At 46.2% G+C, this 12,982-nt stretch overlaps 1 protein-coding gene across 6 annotated transcripts in view; it reads left to right on the top strand.

The window, feature by feature from the left end:
- Positions 1–12,982, top strand: part of MGRN1 (mahogunin ring finger 1) — a 57,187-nt gene that overhangs the window by 19,509 nt on the left and 24,696 nt on the right. For all 6 annotated transcript variants that reach the window (XM_062634708.1, XM_062634711.1, XM_062634709.1 and 3 more), the window contains exon 5: positions 9,358–9,475. In XM_062634708.1, the coding sequence (XP_062490692.1) occupies positions 9,358–9,475 (118 nt within the window). The remainder of the gene's footprint in view (positions 1–9,357; positions 9,476–12,982) is intronic.

The following is a 12,982-nucleotide window of genomic DNA, read 5'->3' as shown; positions in this document are numbered from 1 at the left end:
TTATAGTTGCTGAATATAACTATTTCTGGATAGAGTGTGTCTTCTCTAACTCTCAGCTCTCCTCTCAAAATTCTGTTGGTTGATTGAAGGAGGAAATCATGGTTTCTGGTTCACTTAAAGAACACATTACTTAAATCAGTGCCATGCACTCAGCCAGTGACTGTCACCAGTGCTGTTGCCTGCTCTTTAACGCTTATGCAGCAAACATGAACTACCTAATTGCTTTTTAAATCTAATTTGAACAATTCCTAGGTAGAGCATCTTAAAGTTAACACAACTATCACCTTCAAAGAAATATTCTTTTAAACCTGAATGTTTTAATCCACGCTTTCCATGGTTCACTGAGAGAGATCTCTATTCAAATGCCAGAAGAGAAGCCTTTGTTCATGAACCCTACCTGCCTCTGCACAAAACCAGGATCAGTAGACTGCAGTCGTTACCTCGCTAACAAAATGTAGCTGACCACAATGTGCTGCCCTGCCTGGGTGGCAGCAGTGCTGCCCCATGCACTGAACCTTTACATCAAAAGGTAAAGTACTTGGATTCAGCTCTTGCTTCCACTGATGGCCTTTTATTAAAAAGGTCATACTTTATTTCCCCATAGTATAGGAGTGATGAGCTGTCTGTCTCTGCTCTGGAGTTCTTGGACAATAAACATTATATAGGTGTGGGGGGCTGCACCAAAGGCCAGGGAACCTTTTGGAAGGCTTGATCCTGATTTCATGCAGATGTGTAGGTAATAAGGGCTGCGGGAAGCAAGATACAAATACAGACTTTATAAGCTGGTTTAATTCAACCCAGGCTATTTTTCCCTGTGGAAGTGGCTTATGAAGCATGTCTTGGGGCTAGTATAGCTGCTTGAAGTAGGCATCTCTGCTTCTCTGGGTTTGCTGGCTGCTAGTAAAAGCCTTTTGAAGCTCTGATTTCAGCTTTGCAAAGCAGTTCTGAAAGGGCAGTGCAATAATTACTTTGATTTATTCTTTTCAAATTCTAGTGGAAAAAAAAAAACAAACTGGGCTGCATTCTTCAAGCTCTGAGAGGAGTGAGTGCATTCTTAGTGCACAAATAGGACTGCAGCTTCCCCCTGCCTGGGCTGGTAGATTTTCCTTTTTCTCAATTTCTTTTGGTGCTAACAGCTACATCAAAGGAACAAGCATGTGAAAAAGCTGCACTGTCAAGAAATTCAAAACTTCTTCTATAGCTGTGTTCAGCACTTGGTTGGGAAGAAGATGCTTTTAAAACAAAATACTTTTTTTTTTTTTTCCACTCTCCTGAATTGATGCTAAATCCTAAAATGGGAGAAACTTTCTGGACCCTTTGCAAAAGCAGAGATTTTCTTCTCATCCCCAGCCTGCAGCGTGGCTCTTCAGAAGCACTGAACAAGTTATTCTTGCTTCTCTGCTGAAACAAACACTGGTCCTAATAGTATCAGTGCTCCTGCTCATGTGAAACTCCTGCTAGGCGAGTTGTTATGTGCCTGCAGTTTGGGGTGAGAGGAGGGAGGGGAGGGAAAGTGGCTTTCCCTAAGCAGAGGTATTGCTTGTTCTAGAGTCTCTGCTCATCAGAGAGCCACAGCACTCTGTGTCATGGGCCTGCCTTCAGGATTAGCTGCGCTCTGTGACCCACAGGAAGCCTTTCTCTCTGCAAGCCAGGAAGCTTCCTCCTGGAGATGTTTGGGCTCCATTTAAAAGCTGGTGCCTTTATCAGTATGTGCTGCCTGTCCTAACCTGTCTCAAAGGAGCATTCAGCAGACTTTCCCAGGCAGTCTGGCTGGGAGATACGCTCAGCTGTACTGTTTCCCAGCCAAGTTCTTGGGAATGTGTAGCTTCCAACTGCCACCTGCCTCTTGTCCTGAACTGATGAACTCTTGAATTTCACAGGGAGCTGTGTTGCCACCGCTGTGGGACCACAGTTGGCCAGTAAAGTCTGGAGAAGGTGAATGTGTGGCTGTGGTGATTGTAGAGGTGTCTTCACCTCTGCAGCCCCATGCCCAGGGGAAGGTATCCAGCATTTTCTGGTGTTAGTACAGATATCTGTAGAAGCCTGTTGGATGAAATGGGAATTAGTTTAAACCTAGAAGGAACTGCTTCTCTTGACTTCTGAATATATTTTGCCCAGTTACTTTGTAGTGAGCATAAAGACTCTAGAGTAAAATACATCAGTTCTCAGAGGACCAGTATTACCACAAGGGTATCAGAGACCAGACCTGCCTGTGTCCAGAGTCTCTTTAATGACATGGGATTAGCAGTGGCCTGCCTCTGAACAGCTCAAGACCCCCTGTATTCTCAGTTTATTTTTCTGTCTTTGTCCACTTTCTTTGGTTTTGGAAATCCTCAAACTGTTCTGCTGTGCTTCTGTTTCCTGTGGCAGCCCCTGCAGTGAGCTCACCTGAGGGGACACAGCATCTCACCTGGGGATCTGTGATCTGGCTGGCTTGGAGTGATGCTTCTCAGTTTGTTCTTTCCTTTGGCATCAGTTTCCCAGCAGCTTGATAGAAAGCAAGGAGTACTCTGGTTGGAGAAACTCAAAACAGCTTGACTGCTCACCTGCGAGGACAAGCCTTGTATCGCTCAGCGTCCCTGAGGCACAGCAGTACCTGTCATCTTCAGAAATATCCTACAAGCAGAGATACATTTGCTGTCAGAATCTGTGATGCTCACTGGGGTTTAAGACTAGCCAGCCGGAGAGGCAGCTGCATGCCTGTGGTAGGGGTGATCAGCATGTGTAGCAAGGAAGGGCGCAGCCATCTCAGCCTGGGTGACCAGGATGGGCCCTAGGTAGGGTGTGAGAATGGCATGAGAACCTCTGCCTTAGTGCGTAGAGGAGGCACAGACATGCAGATGTACAAGCTGTACATCAGCTACTCACTAGTGGTTGCCCATAAGTAGGTCATTTCCCCCCAGGTAATTGCAAGGTGCTCTGCATTGCATTTCCACCTCAGGGCTGGCAGTACCCCTCAACTGCTCCTAGAGAACAGCTGAAGGACTCTCAGTTTGTAGTCTGCTTTCTCCTGCAGGAACTGGCTTACATGTTTCTACACTCAGATGTGTACAAAAGATGTATTAGGAGACCAGTGTGGTTTTTGGAGCAGATTGTAGAGATGGTCATATTCTCTTTTTGTGTGCACTGTACAAATGTATCCTTTTCTTTTCTAGCAAAAGCCTGGATGTGCACACTGTTAGCCTGTTCCTGGGAGGGCCCCTGGGACTTTTCCAGCTCTAGGAATCTATCCTGCTGACTAGCAGGAAGGATTGTGTGTAGTTAAAACATGACAGCAGCGGTTATTTCCCCAGCGGAAGAAGTCAGACCAGCCCTGTAGATGGAAGAACTTAAAAAAGCCAGCTCTAAAGGCATGAGCAGTCTGGGCAGATCAGGAGCTGATGATAAATATGACATGGGAAGTTTGAGTTTGCAGCCCATTCTTATGAATAAGATCTTCCTCTTTGGATAGAAAAGGTTCTCTTCTGTATACTGGTATTGATGCCAAGCTCTGTTTTCTCATTACAAAGAGAAAACACAGTGAAAATAGGTCAGTGTAGCTGTGCAATGCTAGCCCTTTTTCAGGGTGTGCTGTTTGTGTTGCTGATGCACAGATGGGTGTACTGGATATATTTCATTGTTAAACCTTGTTTCCTTGTTTGCTTTGCAATGCCTGCTACACTCATTGCAAACATCCTACCACAGGCTGATGGTGGCCGTGACAGTGCAATGATTATATATTCTGTCTGCATGTGGAAGTTTGAATAGTTGGTTCACAAAATGAAATCTAGCTGAAGTGGGTAGCTTGGTGCATGGCTGTTTTCACTAAAGCTTTTGTAGGAGAGGCAGAGGCACTCAGATATTCCTTTGGTTATTTAATAGCAGCTCTCTATTCAGGGCCTTTGAAAGGTGCCCTTGCTGCTTTTGTCTGTGGACTGGTGATTAATATGAATTCTTTGTGCAGGGAGATTCCTTCTGTGTGAAGAAATCAGAGGAGAGCACTGTTTTTTGCTAGGCACAAGCCTTTACAGCCGAAGTCTGCTTTGATCCAGGCAGACACCAGTCCCCAAGGGAACGCTGTGGTGTGCAGAGTTCACAGGCTGGAGAGCTAAATTCTATAGATTTCACTGAACAGACAAACCCTCTGTCTTTAATAAGAGTTCTGGCCTTTGTATGCTCTGTGTAGCTGTTGTGTAAGCTGCCAGCTTTGAAGCCTGGCTGGAGTCGTGAGCCTGGTGCAATCACCAGTCAGTTCAGCAGCTGAAGGCAGACCTCTGTAGGGCTTCAGCTGCATGCTAAGGTGTTTGTTTCCTCCTGACCTGGAGTGGAAACTCGTTCTTGGAAAGAAATAGGAGAAGACTGTTGGGGACTGTAGTGCACCAGCTTAGCACCAGGTAAACCTCCGTGCTCTGTGTGGGAGCTGCGCTGGGCTGGGTCTTATCTAACTCTGAGTCCCAGCACTATGGCCTTCTTATATTTTGGAAGTGCTTCTGTTACCAACAAAAATCACTTCGAGTTGAGACACTTGTTAGTCATAGAATGGTTAGGGTTGGAAAGTACCTTAAGATCATCCAATTCCAAAAAATCAACTTCCCTGTTCTCCAAAAGTTGACCTGAGATCCTGGCCCAAAATGAAAGGGGAGGGAGAGCCAGGATGCTTGCTCCATGTCAACTCCTGTCTCCTGTGCCCTTTGAATGCCAGCAGAACATGACTGGTTCCCTCTTCATCACCTTTAAGAGGGCATGGAGCCTGCCAGGTGGTCACAGCCTGCAGCAGTGGAAGAATTGGTTCCTGAGTACCCTCCAAAGCTTTCATGTGACTCTGTCTTGTCTCAGCTTGCTGCAAATTGCCATGCAATGTGTGGACCTGTGCCAAAGAAAGAGAACTCTCTCATTTTGTCCACAGGCTTTTCAAAGCACAGTCTGTCTCTCAGCTGTTACTAGTCAAAAGTGGTATCTTGGGGAAACATTGCTGTGCATTCTGCTTTTCTGTGAGGAATGAGGTTTGGACAGTGCTCTGCATAACCCTGAGGCAAGCTGGCTAGGATCCTTGCTTGGTCAGGGGTCCCAATGTGCCTGTGGTAACAGAAATCATCTTTCAGTTGTTCGAGGCAGCTCCAGTGCCAAGCGGAGCTGAGGAACACAGCAGTGAGGAAGTCTGCATGAGCTGGGACTGGCAGACTGCTGAGAACTTCCCCAGGCACTGGGGACATGAGTGAGAGGGGGAACATACCCACACGGTCATGCTGCATCTCCAGTGAGCATGTAGCGACAGAAATTTAACTCTGCATAGCCAGAGGTTCCCTAACATTAGCATGACACTGATGGCTTGGGTGCTACTTAAGGTCTGCAGATGCCCAGTAGCAAGTCTGGACTGCCTACAGGGAGAAGACTGTGAGCCACAAGTTGAGTTTCTCTGTGTGGGTAGCGAGTGGTTCTGAAATGATGATGGAGGAGTGAGACTGTGGAATAGTATAGTTTGTTTTTTGTTTTCTCAGAAATCACGGTGTTGTAGTCACAGGGCTTATCGCCTGCTGGTTCTCCAATACGCAGCTGGTTTTGGTGGGGCGTAAAGCTTTGATGTGGAGGAGGAAGGAGTCAGTGTGGAGTGTATGCTTTGCTTTTTGAGAGTAAAGGTGTATCAAAGAGCTTACAGAAGGAGAGGGACTGCATGAATCCTGAGGACAGAGCTGGGGGCTGCTGCTACAGTCAGCAGTGTGGTACCTTTTGTTACTGGTGATTCTCACACTGTCGGGTACCTGAGCAAAGAAAGAGGTTTAAAAAGATGTGACCAGGGATTTCTGTTTGGTCCTGACCTAATAGGACAGACCCCATTTCTCCAGTGTCCTGAGCTGACAGTGCTCACGAGATGGTTTTGTTACATCTCCTGTCTGGATGGAGACCTGGCCTGGTGCAGTCTGATAAACAGCAGCCCAGACATTCAGATTTCAGCCTTTATGCAGGGAGAGGCGGTGCGTTGCTTCTCTGCTATCCTTTATTCTTAATACATGCTCTCCTTTGCTATGACACATCTCCACAACTCTACAGAGCTTCTCCACTGCTGTTTGCTGTAAACCCACAGCAGCACAGGCAGGTAGTAGAACACTTATAAATACAGCAGGTGCCAACAAAAAGGGCTGGGAGTGGGTAGAGTCCACTTAGACACTAATATGCAGGATACTTGCTTTCTAACAGCTTGCCAAGTTATGCTGCTGTGCAGTGTGAGGAGGGTGTACTTGTGCAGTGGATCCTGTGCATCACCCCAGAAAGGTTTGATCTCTGTGGCAGTCTGGGATCAGCACTTCAGGGAGTTCACCGGGCTCTGGTCCTGCTAGTGCTTGGCAGCCTCAGCACTGGCTGCTGGTCCCCAGCATTGTCTGGGTGTTCAGATCCAAGTATGATATAAGGTTTGACAGTGGGGCCTAGGCAGTGACACAGTCTGAAACATAAGGCCCACTTGGTTCACCTGGGAAAGTCTCCTTGGTGTTTTTGTCATACTCTTCAGCTCAGAAAATCTATGTACCTGGTTTATTTCTTTTGTCAGGGATAGTGAGAGCAGCAGGTCTACGAGAGCATTGTCCTACCCTGTCTTCCTTGGAACAGGGTTACTTGTTTTCCTGTTGTAGACTGGCTTGAGCTTATGCTGTAAGTCCAGGTGCTGTGCCTTTCCTGGCGTGCATCATAATCATGTTTACACCCTTCTCCCAGCTCCACTCTCTCTCCTGCACTTCATTTCCAGTGGGTTCCTGACTTGCTGTCACCTTAGATAAGTCACTCTTCCATCCCCTGCTTTCCCAGCTGTAGAGGGAGAATTGTGCCTCTCTGCAGAGCTGGGAAGCTTTGAGAGCACCACAAAAGGAGCTAGATACAGGCTTGCTCTATTCATTGTGCTTGACAAGTCAGTAAATAAAACTTCACTCAATTGCTCGCTCTGTAATTCACACATAAAAGACCTGTCATTCTGATCTCTCCCACACTATGCTTTAAATGCAAAGGGTGGAGTGAGATCTTCTAGTAAAGCAGCACAATTTCAGAGCAGTACAGAATGGTCTTTGAGGGTAAGGTATTGGCATAAATAACATGATGTACCTGCCTCGGCAGGAAAGTAGAGTGTACATGGTGAACCTACTTGATAAAACTTCTGGGTCCTCAGACAGTGCAGGTACTACAGTTGCTTTCCAGAGAAAGGCAGCAGTTCATGCCAGTGCAGAGCCTGGGTTTTCCTCCTTGGGTTTGAGAGGAATGAATAGGTATTCATCATCTTCTGGTGTCCATATTCTTATCCTTCAGCTGCAGAATGCATCCTAATCATTGTGCTTTAAAGCTCTGTGTTACAGTGCTGGTTGGCCTGAGCCCAGGAGGGTGGCCCACTGGCTCTGTGAGCTAAAGGTTTTGAGTGTCAAGTTTTCACTCACAGCATCGCCTGAAGCTGAGTTTTAAGGTTCAGGCATGTCCTCTGTAATCATCTCTGCCATCCTCCAGCCCAGTCTTCACATCTCTGTTGTAATGCTCAGTTCTGCACTTCTTGGTTGACTCTGTCCCATAGGCTTTTCCCATGGATTTTGTTTCACCCCCTCTGGCAATGAGCTACCCATCCCTCTTGCTCCTGGTTTACAGAAACCAGGAGGCATTACCTTGGGTGTAGAAAAGCTTTGTATTGCCATCCCCTTCTGGTGTGCTGCACTCCTCCATAAAGTGTAGCTGGGCCAAAGGAACTTGGAGCTTCCAACCTTTGCTTAAGTACCTGGTGAATTGTAAGTTGTGTCTGTGTCTCAGAAGAGCTGAATGTCCTCAAAAGTACAGAATGATTTTTTCAAGCAGGGATTCTCTGCCTCTGTGCATGCTCTGCTTGATGGGGCTCTGCACTGACTCTGCCACAGCAAATGCCTCGATCTCCTCTGCTGTTGTCTCCTTTGCAGCAGGTCTGGCAGTAGTACTTGCCCATGTATTCTCTGACAAATGGAATCAGCAAGATCTGAGGAGCTGGTTGTAGGGGATCCAGTGTGACATCCCAGGTTGAATTAAGGAAAACCTCAGCCTGAAGTTCCTGGTGCTGATGTGACACCTGTACCTGGAGCCTGTCCCTGGGCTGTCTGCTCCATCAGGGACAATTGCAATCAAGTTTGAATGGTCAACAAGGCTTCAAGCTTATAGCTGTTCAGTGTGCAGTGGCTGCAGGCCAGCACGCTCTCAGTCTCACCGTGTGAAGTATTGTTTAGGAAGTGATGGTTAGTGTGCAGAAGAGATAACATGCCATTACTATGACTGGCTGTCTGTCTTGTCGAGCTGGAGCTAGACCTGTCTCGTCACTGCCACGGGAGGTGGTTTCTGCAGTGTAAGCCTCTTGGGCAAGGATCTCTCACTTTCTCTCTGGTTTGTCAACATGCTCTGAACACATGGTTGGTAGCTCAACAGGAAAGGCTTTGGTGTTAAAAACAGCCTCAGATGTTCCCACCCTGTTCTGCAGTTTGCTGCCTCCTCTCCGGTGCCAGAATTGGCTATGCCTATCCAGCTCAGAAATCACCCTTCAGAAAGGGGTGAAAACTTCCTGATCCTGTTTTACCATTGAAGCCCACTGTGCATTGTACTGACAGTCAGTGGGCAATGAAAGATCTCTCCCAGGGCAGACACGGCTGGGGGTCTCTGGATGCAGGAGATGGTGGATGATAGCTATGGTCCCGTGCCAGAGATATTCATCCCAGCATGGCAGTACTGGTGTTTCAGTGCTGGGTTCAAGGCAGCGGAATTGTGACTCTTCTGTAGGTGGCCAGCATCGGGGACTGGTTGGTGTGTGTCTGGTGATGTTGGTTGCCCTTGCAACACCTCTGGGGAAGCACACAAAGAATAGAGGAGTGAATTGGAATGGCTCTTGCTTACCAGGATGATGGTGAGCCAAGCAAGTGTTTCTCACTGCAGAGCTGTCCTGCAGAGGCACGGGAGAGCTTTCACCACTGTGGTGGGTTGTGTGTTCCCACTGTTAGATCATTGCTGCTTCTTCCTGGGCTCCTTGCAGAAAGTAAGACTGTGTTCTGGGCTGAAAGCCAGTGTTGCCTAGGCCCTAGATTTAGTGAGCCAGCCTTTGCCAGGCTGCTGCACTCCACTCTACTCCTCTGACACCTAGTGTTCCCAGGCAGGTCAATATGGACCCAGTCAGACCTTGCCTGTCTGTGCTGCTTTCCCTTCCCTGTGCTCACCTTCTTGCTTTGACCTTCCTCTTCCTTTTCTGTATCCCCACTGAATGGCTGCCAGCCCCTGCCAGCTCTGCCTCTTAGAGCTGCCACTTGTGATTCCTGAAGGGTGGACAGGCGGGAATGAATGAGAGCCCAGCTGAGAGCAATCACATGTTACAGCAAGTTTTCTTTCCCCCCCTTTCTCCAGATACAGCACAAAGAATCCCTCTCTGCAGTCGGAGACGGTTCATTACAAGAGAGGGGTAAGCCAGCAATTCTCCTTGCCTTCCTTCAAGATAGATTTCTCAGACTGGAAGGATGATGAGGTAAGTCTTTTCTCAGCATCCCCTTCTTTTCACAAGCTTGTTGTCCCAGAAGCACTAGACTCCATTTAGTGCCATGAAGTTAGGGCTGTAGAACCCTTTCCCAGCTGCCATGGCCTGTTTTATGGGTATGAGATGAATGGGGCCCCAGGAGGAGCAGATATGAACACTGTATGGGAATTTGGCAGGTAGATCAGGCAAACAGGGAAGAAACCCAAAGAAGCAACTTTTGATATCACTGATCAGCTGGCATCCCAGTGTCTAGTGTAGGAGGGAGACTGCAGAGCTTGGTACTGGAGCTCTTCCTGGAGGAGCCTGCCACTCCTCAGCCTTCGTCTCCCTGAACAGCCAAAGAGCTCCGGGAACAAATGTCTGTCTTGGTGGGGTTTTTGTTTTGTTTTGTTTTTTTGGCTGGTCCCCTGGACCATTGCTCTCCGAAGCAGGGTGCATGCAAGACAGCTCACTGGGGTGCAGGGAGGAACTTCAGTAGTGCTCCTATGTATCTTATAAATAATAAATACACATATATTGGGAGTACGTTCTCAACATTTTTTACTGGTTGGATGGGCAGTCAAAATACTTTATAAATTATTGCTCTAGAAGGCTGCTGTTGAAGGGCTACATTCTGCATTATTGAATGTAGCAGTACAGTGAGGTGGGGGGATACTCTCCCTTCTGGGGCAGATTCATACTGGTGCATTATTGGTGAACAAGGGAATGCCTTTCCTCCTTTTAGTTTAACCCATAACTGCAAACAAAGGAAGGCTTGCTTTTAATTAAACTCTGTGGCTTTTACCACATAGCAAGATCTGTGGAATCCTGTTAATTTTAGTATCTTTGCAAAATTCCAACCCAGGCAGTCACTGCTTCTTGAGCCCCTGAGCTTTGGCTCAAGGACTTCCCCTGCATGTGATGCAGGGCAGGGAGGCCTTGATCTTTCCCCTGCTCTGTGAAGGTCTGCCATAAAAGATTCCTGATGCAGAGGAGTTGGACTGCAGCTACTGCTAATGTATTTGTTCCTGTGGACCCCTGTCCCAGATCAACTATGATACAGTTCTCATTTCCTGACCCAAGGCTGTATTGTATAAGTAAAACCTGACAGATAACTCCAAATATTAAAAAAAAAAGAAGAAGAAAAAGAAAGGGAAAAAAAGCAATCTTTCATGTATTTTGAAAGACTGAATAGCTATTGTGTCGAAGTTACAGTTATAACCATAATCAGTCCCGTGCCTCAACAAATGCCATGGTGGTTACCAAAATCCTGCAGAGTCTGGTCTCCTGATGTCTTGGCTTTTCTGCCAATATGTGATTTCACAAGTTCAGCATACAAAAGCCTGGAAGAGCTGCTTTTCAACCCCTTCTGTCATCTGAGAGAGCTAGAAAGTAGGAGCTCAGATCTCTTCTTAAAGAATTGAGAATCTTAATTTTCACCTTTGTTCCTGCCAGCAAGGTCTTAACTCAAGTACTAAAGTCACATTCCTTTGACAGCTTGAAGGGAGAGATGCTACAGAAAAGCTTCTAGGCTCCTTTTGCTTGATTCTGCTGCGTCTTCTGTCTACTCTTTTTTTTTTTCATTGGTGTTACTGGGAGCTCTGATTGTGGAGGTAATACAGAACAAGTACTGTGATTCGGAAGAGTTTCTTCTCCTATTTTGGCTCTGTGTATATATCAATCCTTGTCCTCGTAAGTCCAGTAAAATGCACACAGCTAAATCTTAAGTGGCCACTGAAATGCAGCACTTAACACCTGAGAGAGCTGGCAGAGTGTTATCACTGAGTTGTGTACAATTGCATGCTCCAGATTGCTTTCCAGTATTGCTGCTGGTGTTGTCCAAAAAACCCAGATTTACTTTGTGTTTTTGCTCACTGGAATATTTGCATATGATGTAGTTCTTGGCTGGCCAACAGAAGGGAAAATGATGTTCTGTTGGGTTGTTAGGTGGAAAGCTTTATAAAAGTTTACTATGTCTTCATAATATACTGGTTTGCTTGCAAGTTACAGTGTATGGCTTGTGTTGAGGCAGTTGTTTTCAGGTCCGTAAAAATGAATGTGAAATGGAGCCTTAAAGAGGCCTTTTGTTTGAGAATGCAAAAGTTTGTCGTAAAGCAACCACAAATCTGTGATGTGACTTTCCCTTCAAATTGACAAACAGTAACTGTTGTCGTACTGTAATAAATCAGAGCAGGAAGCAAAGCAAAACCATAAACTTCTTTCAGCAATTTTAATCAATTGTCCTCGATGAATGTCCCTCTGTGGCATGCCATAAAGGCTCAAAAATGCAGGCTGGAAAATAGTGGCTTAATGAAACTCCTCTATAACAAATACTGAGTGGTTAAATGAGATTTTTGTGTTTGCTTTGTTACTCTGCTGTTCTGGAAAGAAAATGGATTCTGGTAGTTTAAAAGAGGAATAAAATGTGAAACTCTTGTACAGAGGATAAAAATCAATGTCCCTCAAGCTTGAAGACAAGCTCGGTCAAATCATAAGGTCTTTTAGCACATACCTGTTTGGAATCACATTTGAACAGGGATGTGTGTGTGTGTGTGTGTGTGTGTGTGTGTGTGCAAAGCTTTGTTAGACAGCTAAGAGTCACTTCCAGAAAGCACTGCAGAAGCTGAGTAGCCCCAGAGGCAAGTAACATGCACGAGGAACATGCAGCTATGGACAGAAGAGCAGCAGAACTGCAGTCCTCTCTTCCCCTGGCTGGTGAGCTGTTGCAATCCAAAGCACGTACCAGCAGCTCTTGGCAGAGGCACAGCCATGTGGCTAATGGCTATGACATACTTGACTGGTCATTCACTGGGCATATCATCTCCTGGTGTACAGTTACCATTCATTTCAGGATGAACATTTAGGTTGTAATTCATTTGAGGAGAAATACTTTCAACTGTGTTAAAGCTCATGGTGAGGGTCACCTTCCCTGGAGGGGAAGCCCTGAAGCACCACCTGAGCGGTGCTGTGCCTCTTCGAATTGGGTCTCAGTTTTCACTGAACAACTGAAAACAGAATACCTGGTGAAATGACAGTTTCCTCTCTCTTGGCAAGGGATGAGACAAAAAAATCCAAGCCAATAATTAACGAAAACCACCAGAAATCCAGTCTCTGAGCCACTTCCGTTCTTGGCATAGGATCGTGTTTGTAAGGTTGCATTTTTCTTGTGTTTGTAAGATGACATGGATCTTTTGAAGTGCTTTAATGAAGTGCAGGGCAAAGGAAGAAATTGAGTCTGTTTTCCTTGCACTCAAGTGAGATCTTAAATTTTCACTCTCGCCAATTAGAAGGCTAAGGACCTGAATTTCATAACATGCCAAGTGATGGAACTCAGTGTGGTGTTTCCTTAAAGTGTTGCATGAGCTTGAAGTTTTGCAGATTTTTCTGTATGTCTTCAGGAACTTCATACAGAGTCAGGACTTCTTTTCTAGTGTCGGGAGCAATAGTGTATACTGCTATGCTATAGCCAGTATATCATGGAATCACAGAATGGTTAGGGTTGGAAGGGACCTGAAAGAC

The sequence above is a fragment of the Pezoporus occidentalis genome, unplaced genomic scaffold (assembly GCF_034315485.1).
Source record: "Pezoporus occidentalis ecotype Australia unplaced genomic scaffold, CSIRO_AGI_Poc_V1 ctg437, whole genome shotgun sequence".
NCBI classification, from domain to species: domain Eukaryota; kingdom Metazoa; phylum Chordata; class Aves; order Psittaciformes; family Psittacidae; genus Pezoporus; species Pezoporus occidentalis.
The sequence above is the reverse complement of the archived record's forward strand: the minus strand, read 5'-3'. Positions and strand labels throughout refer to the sequence as shown.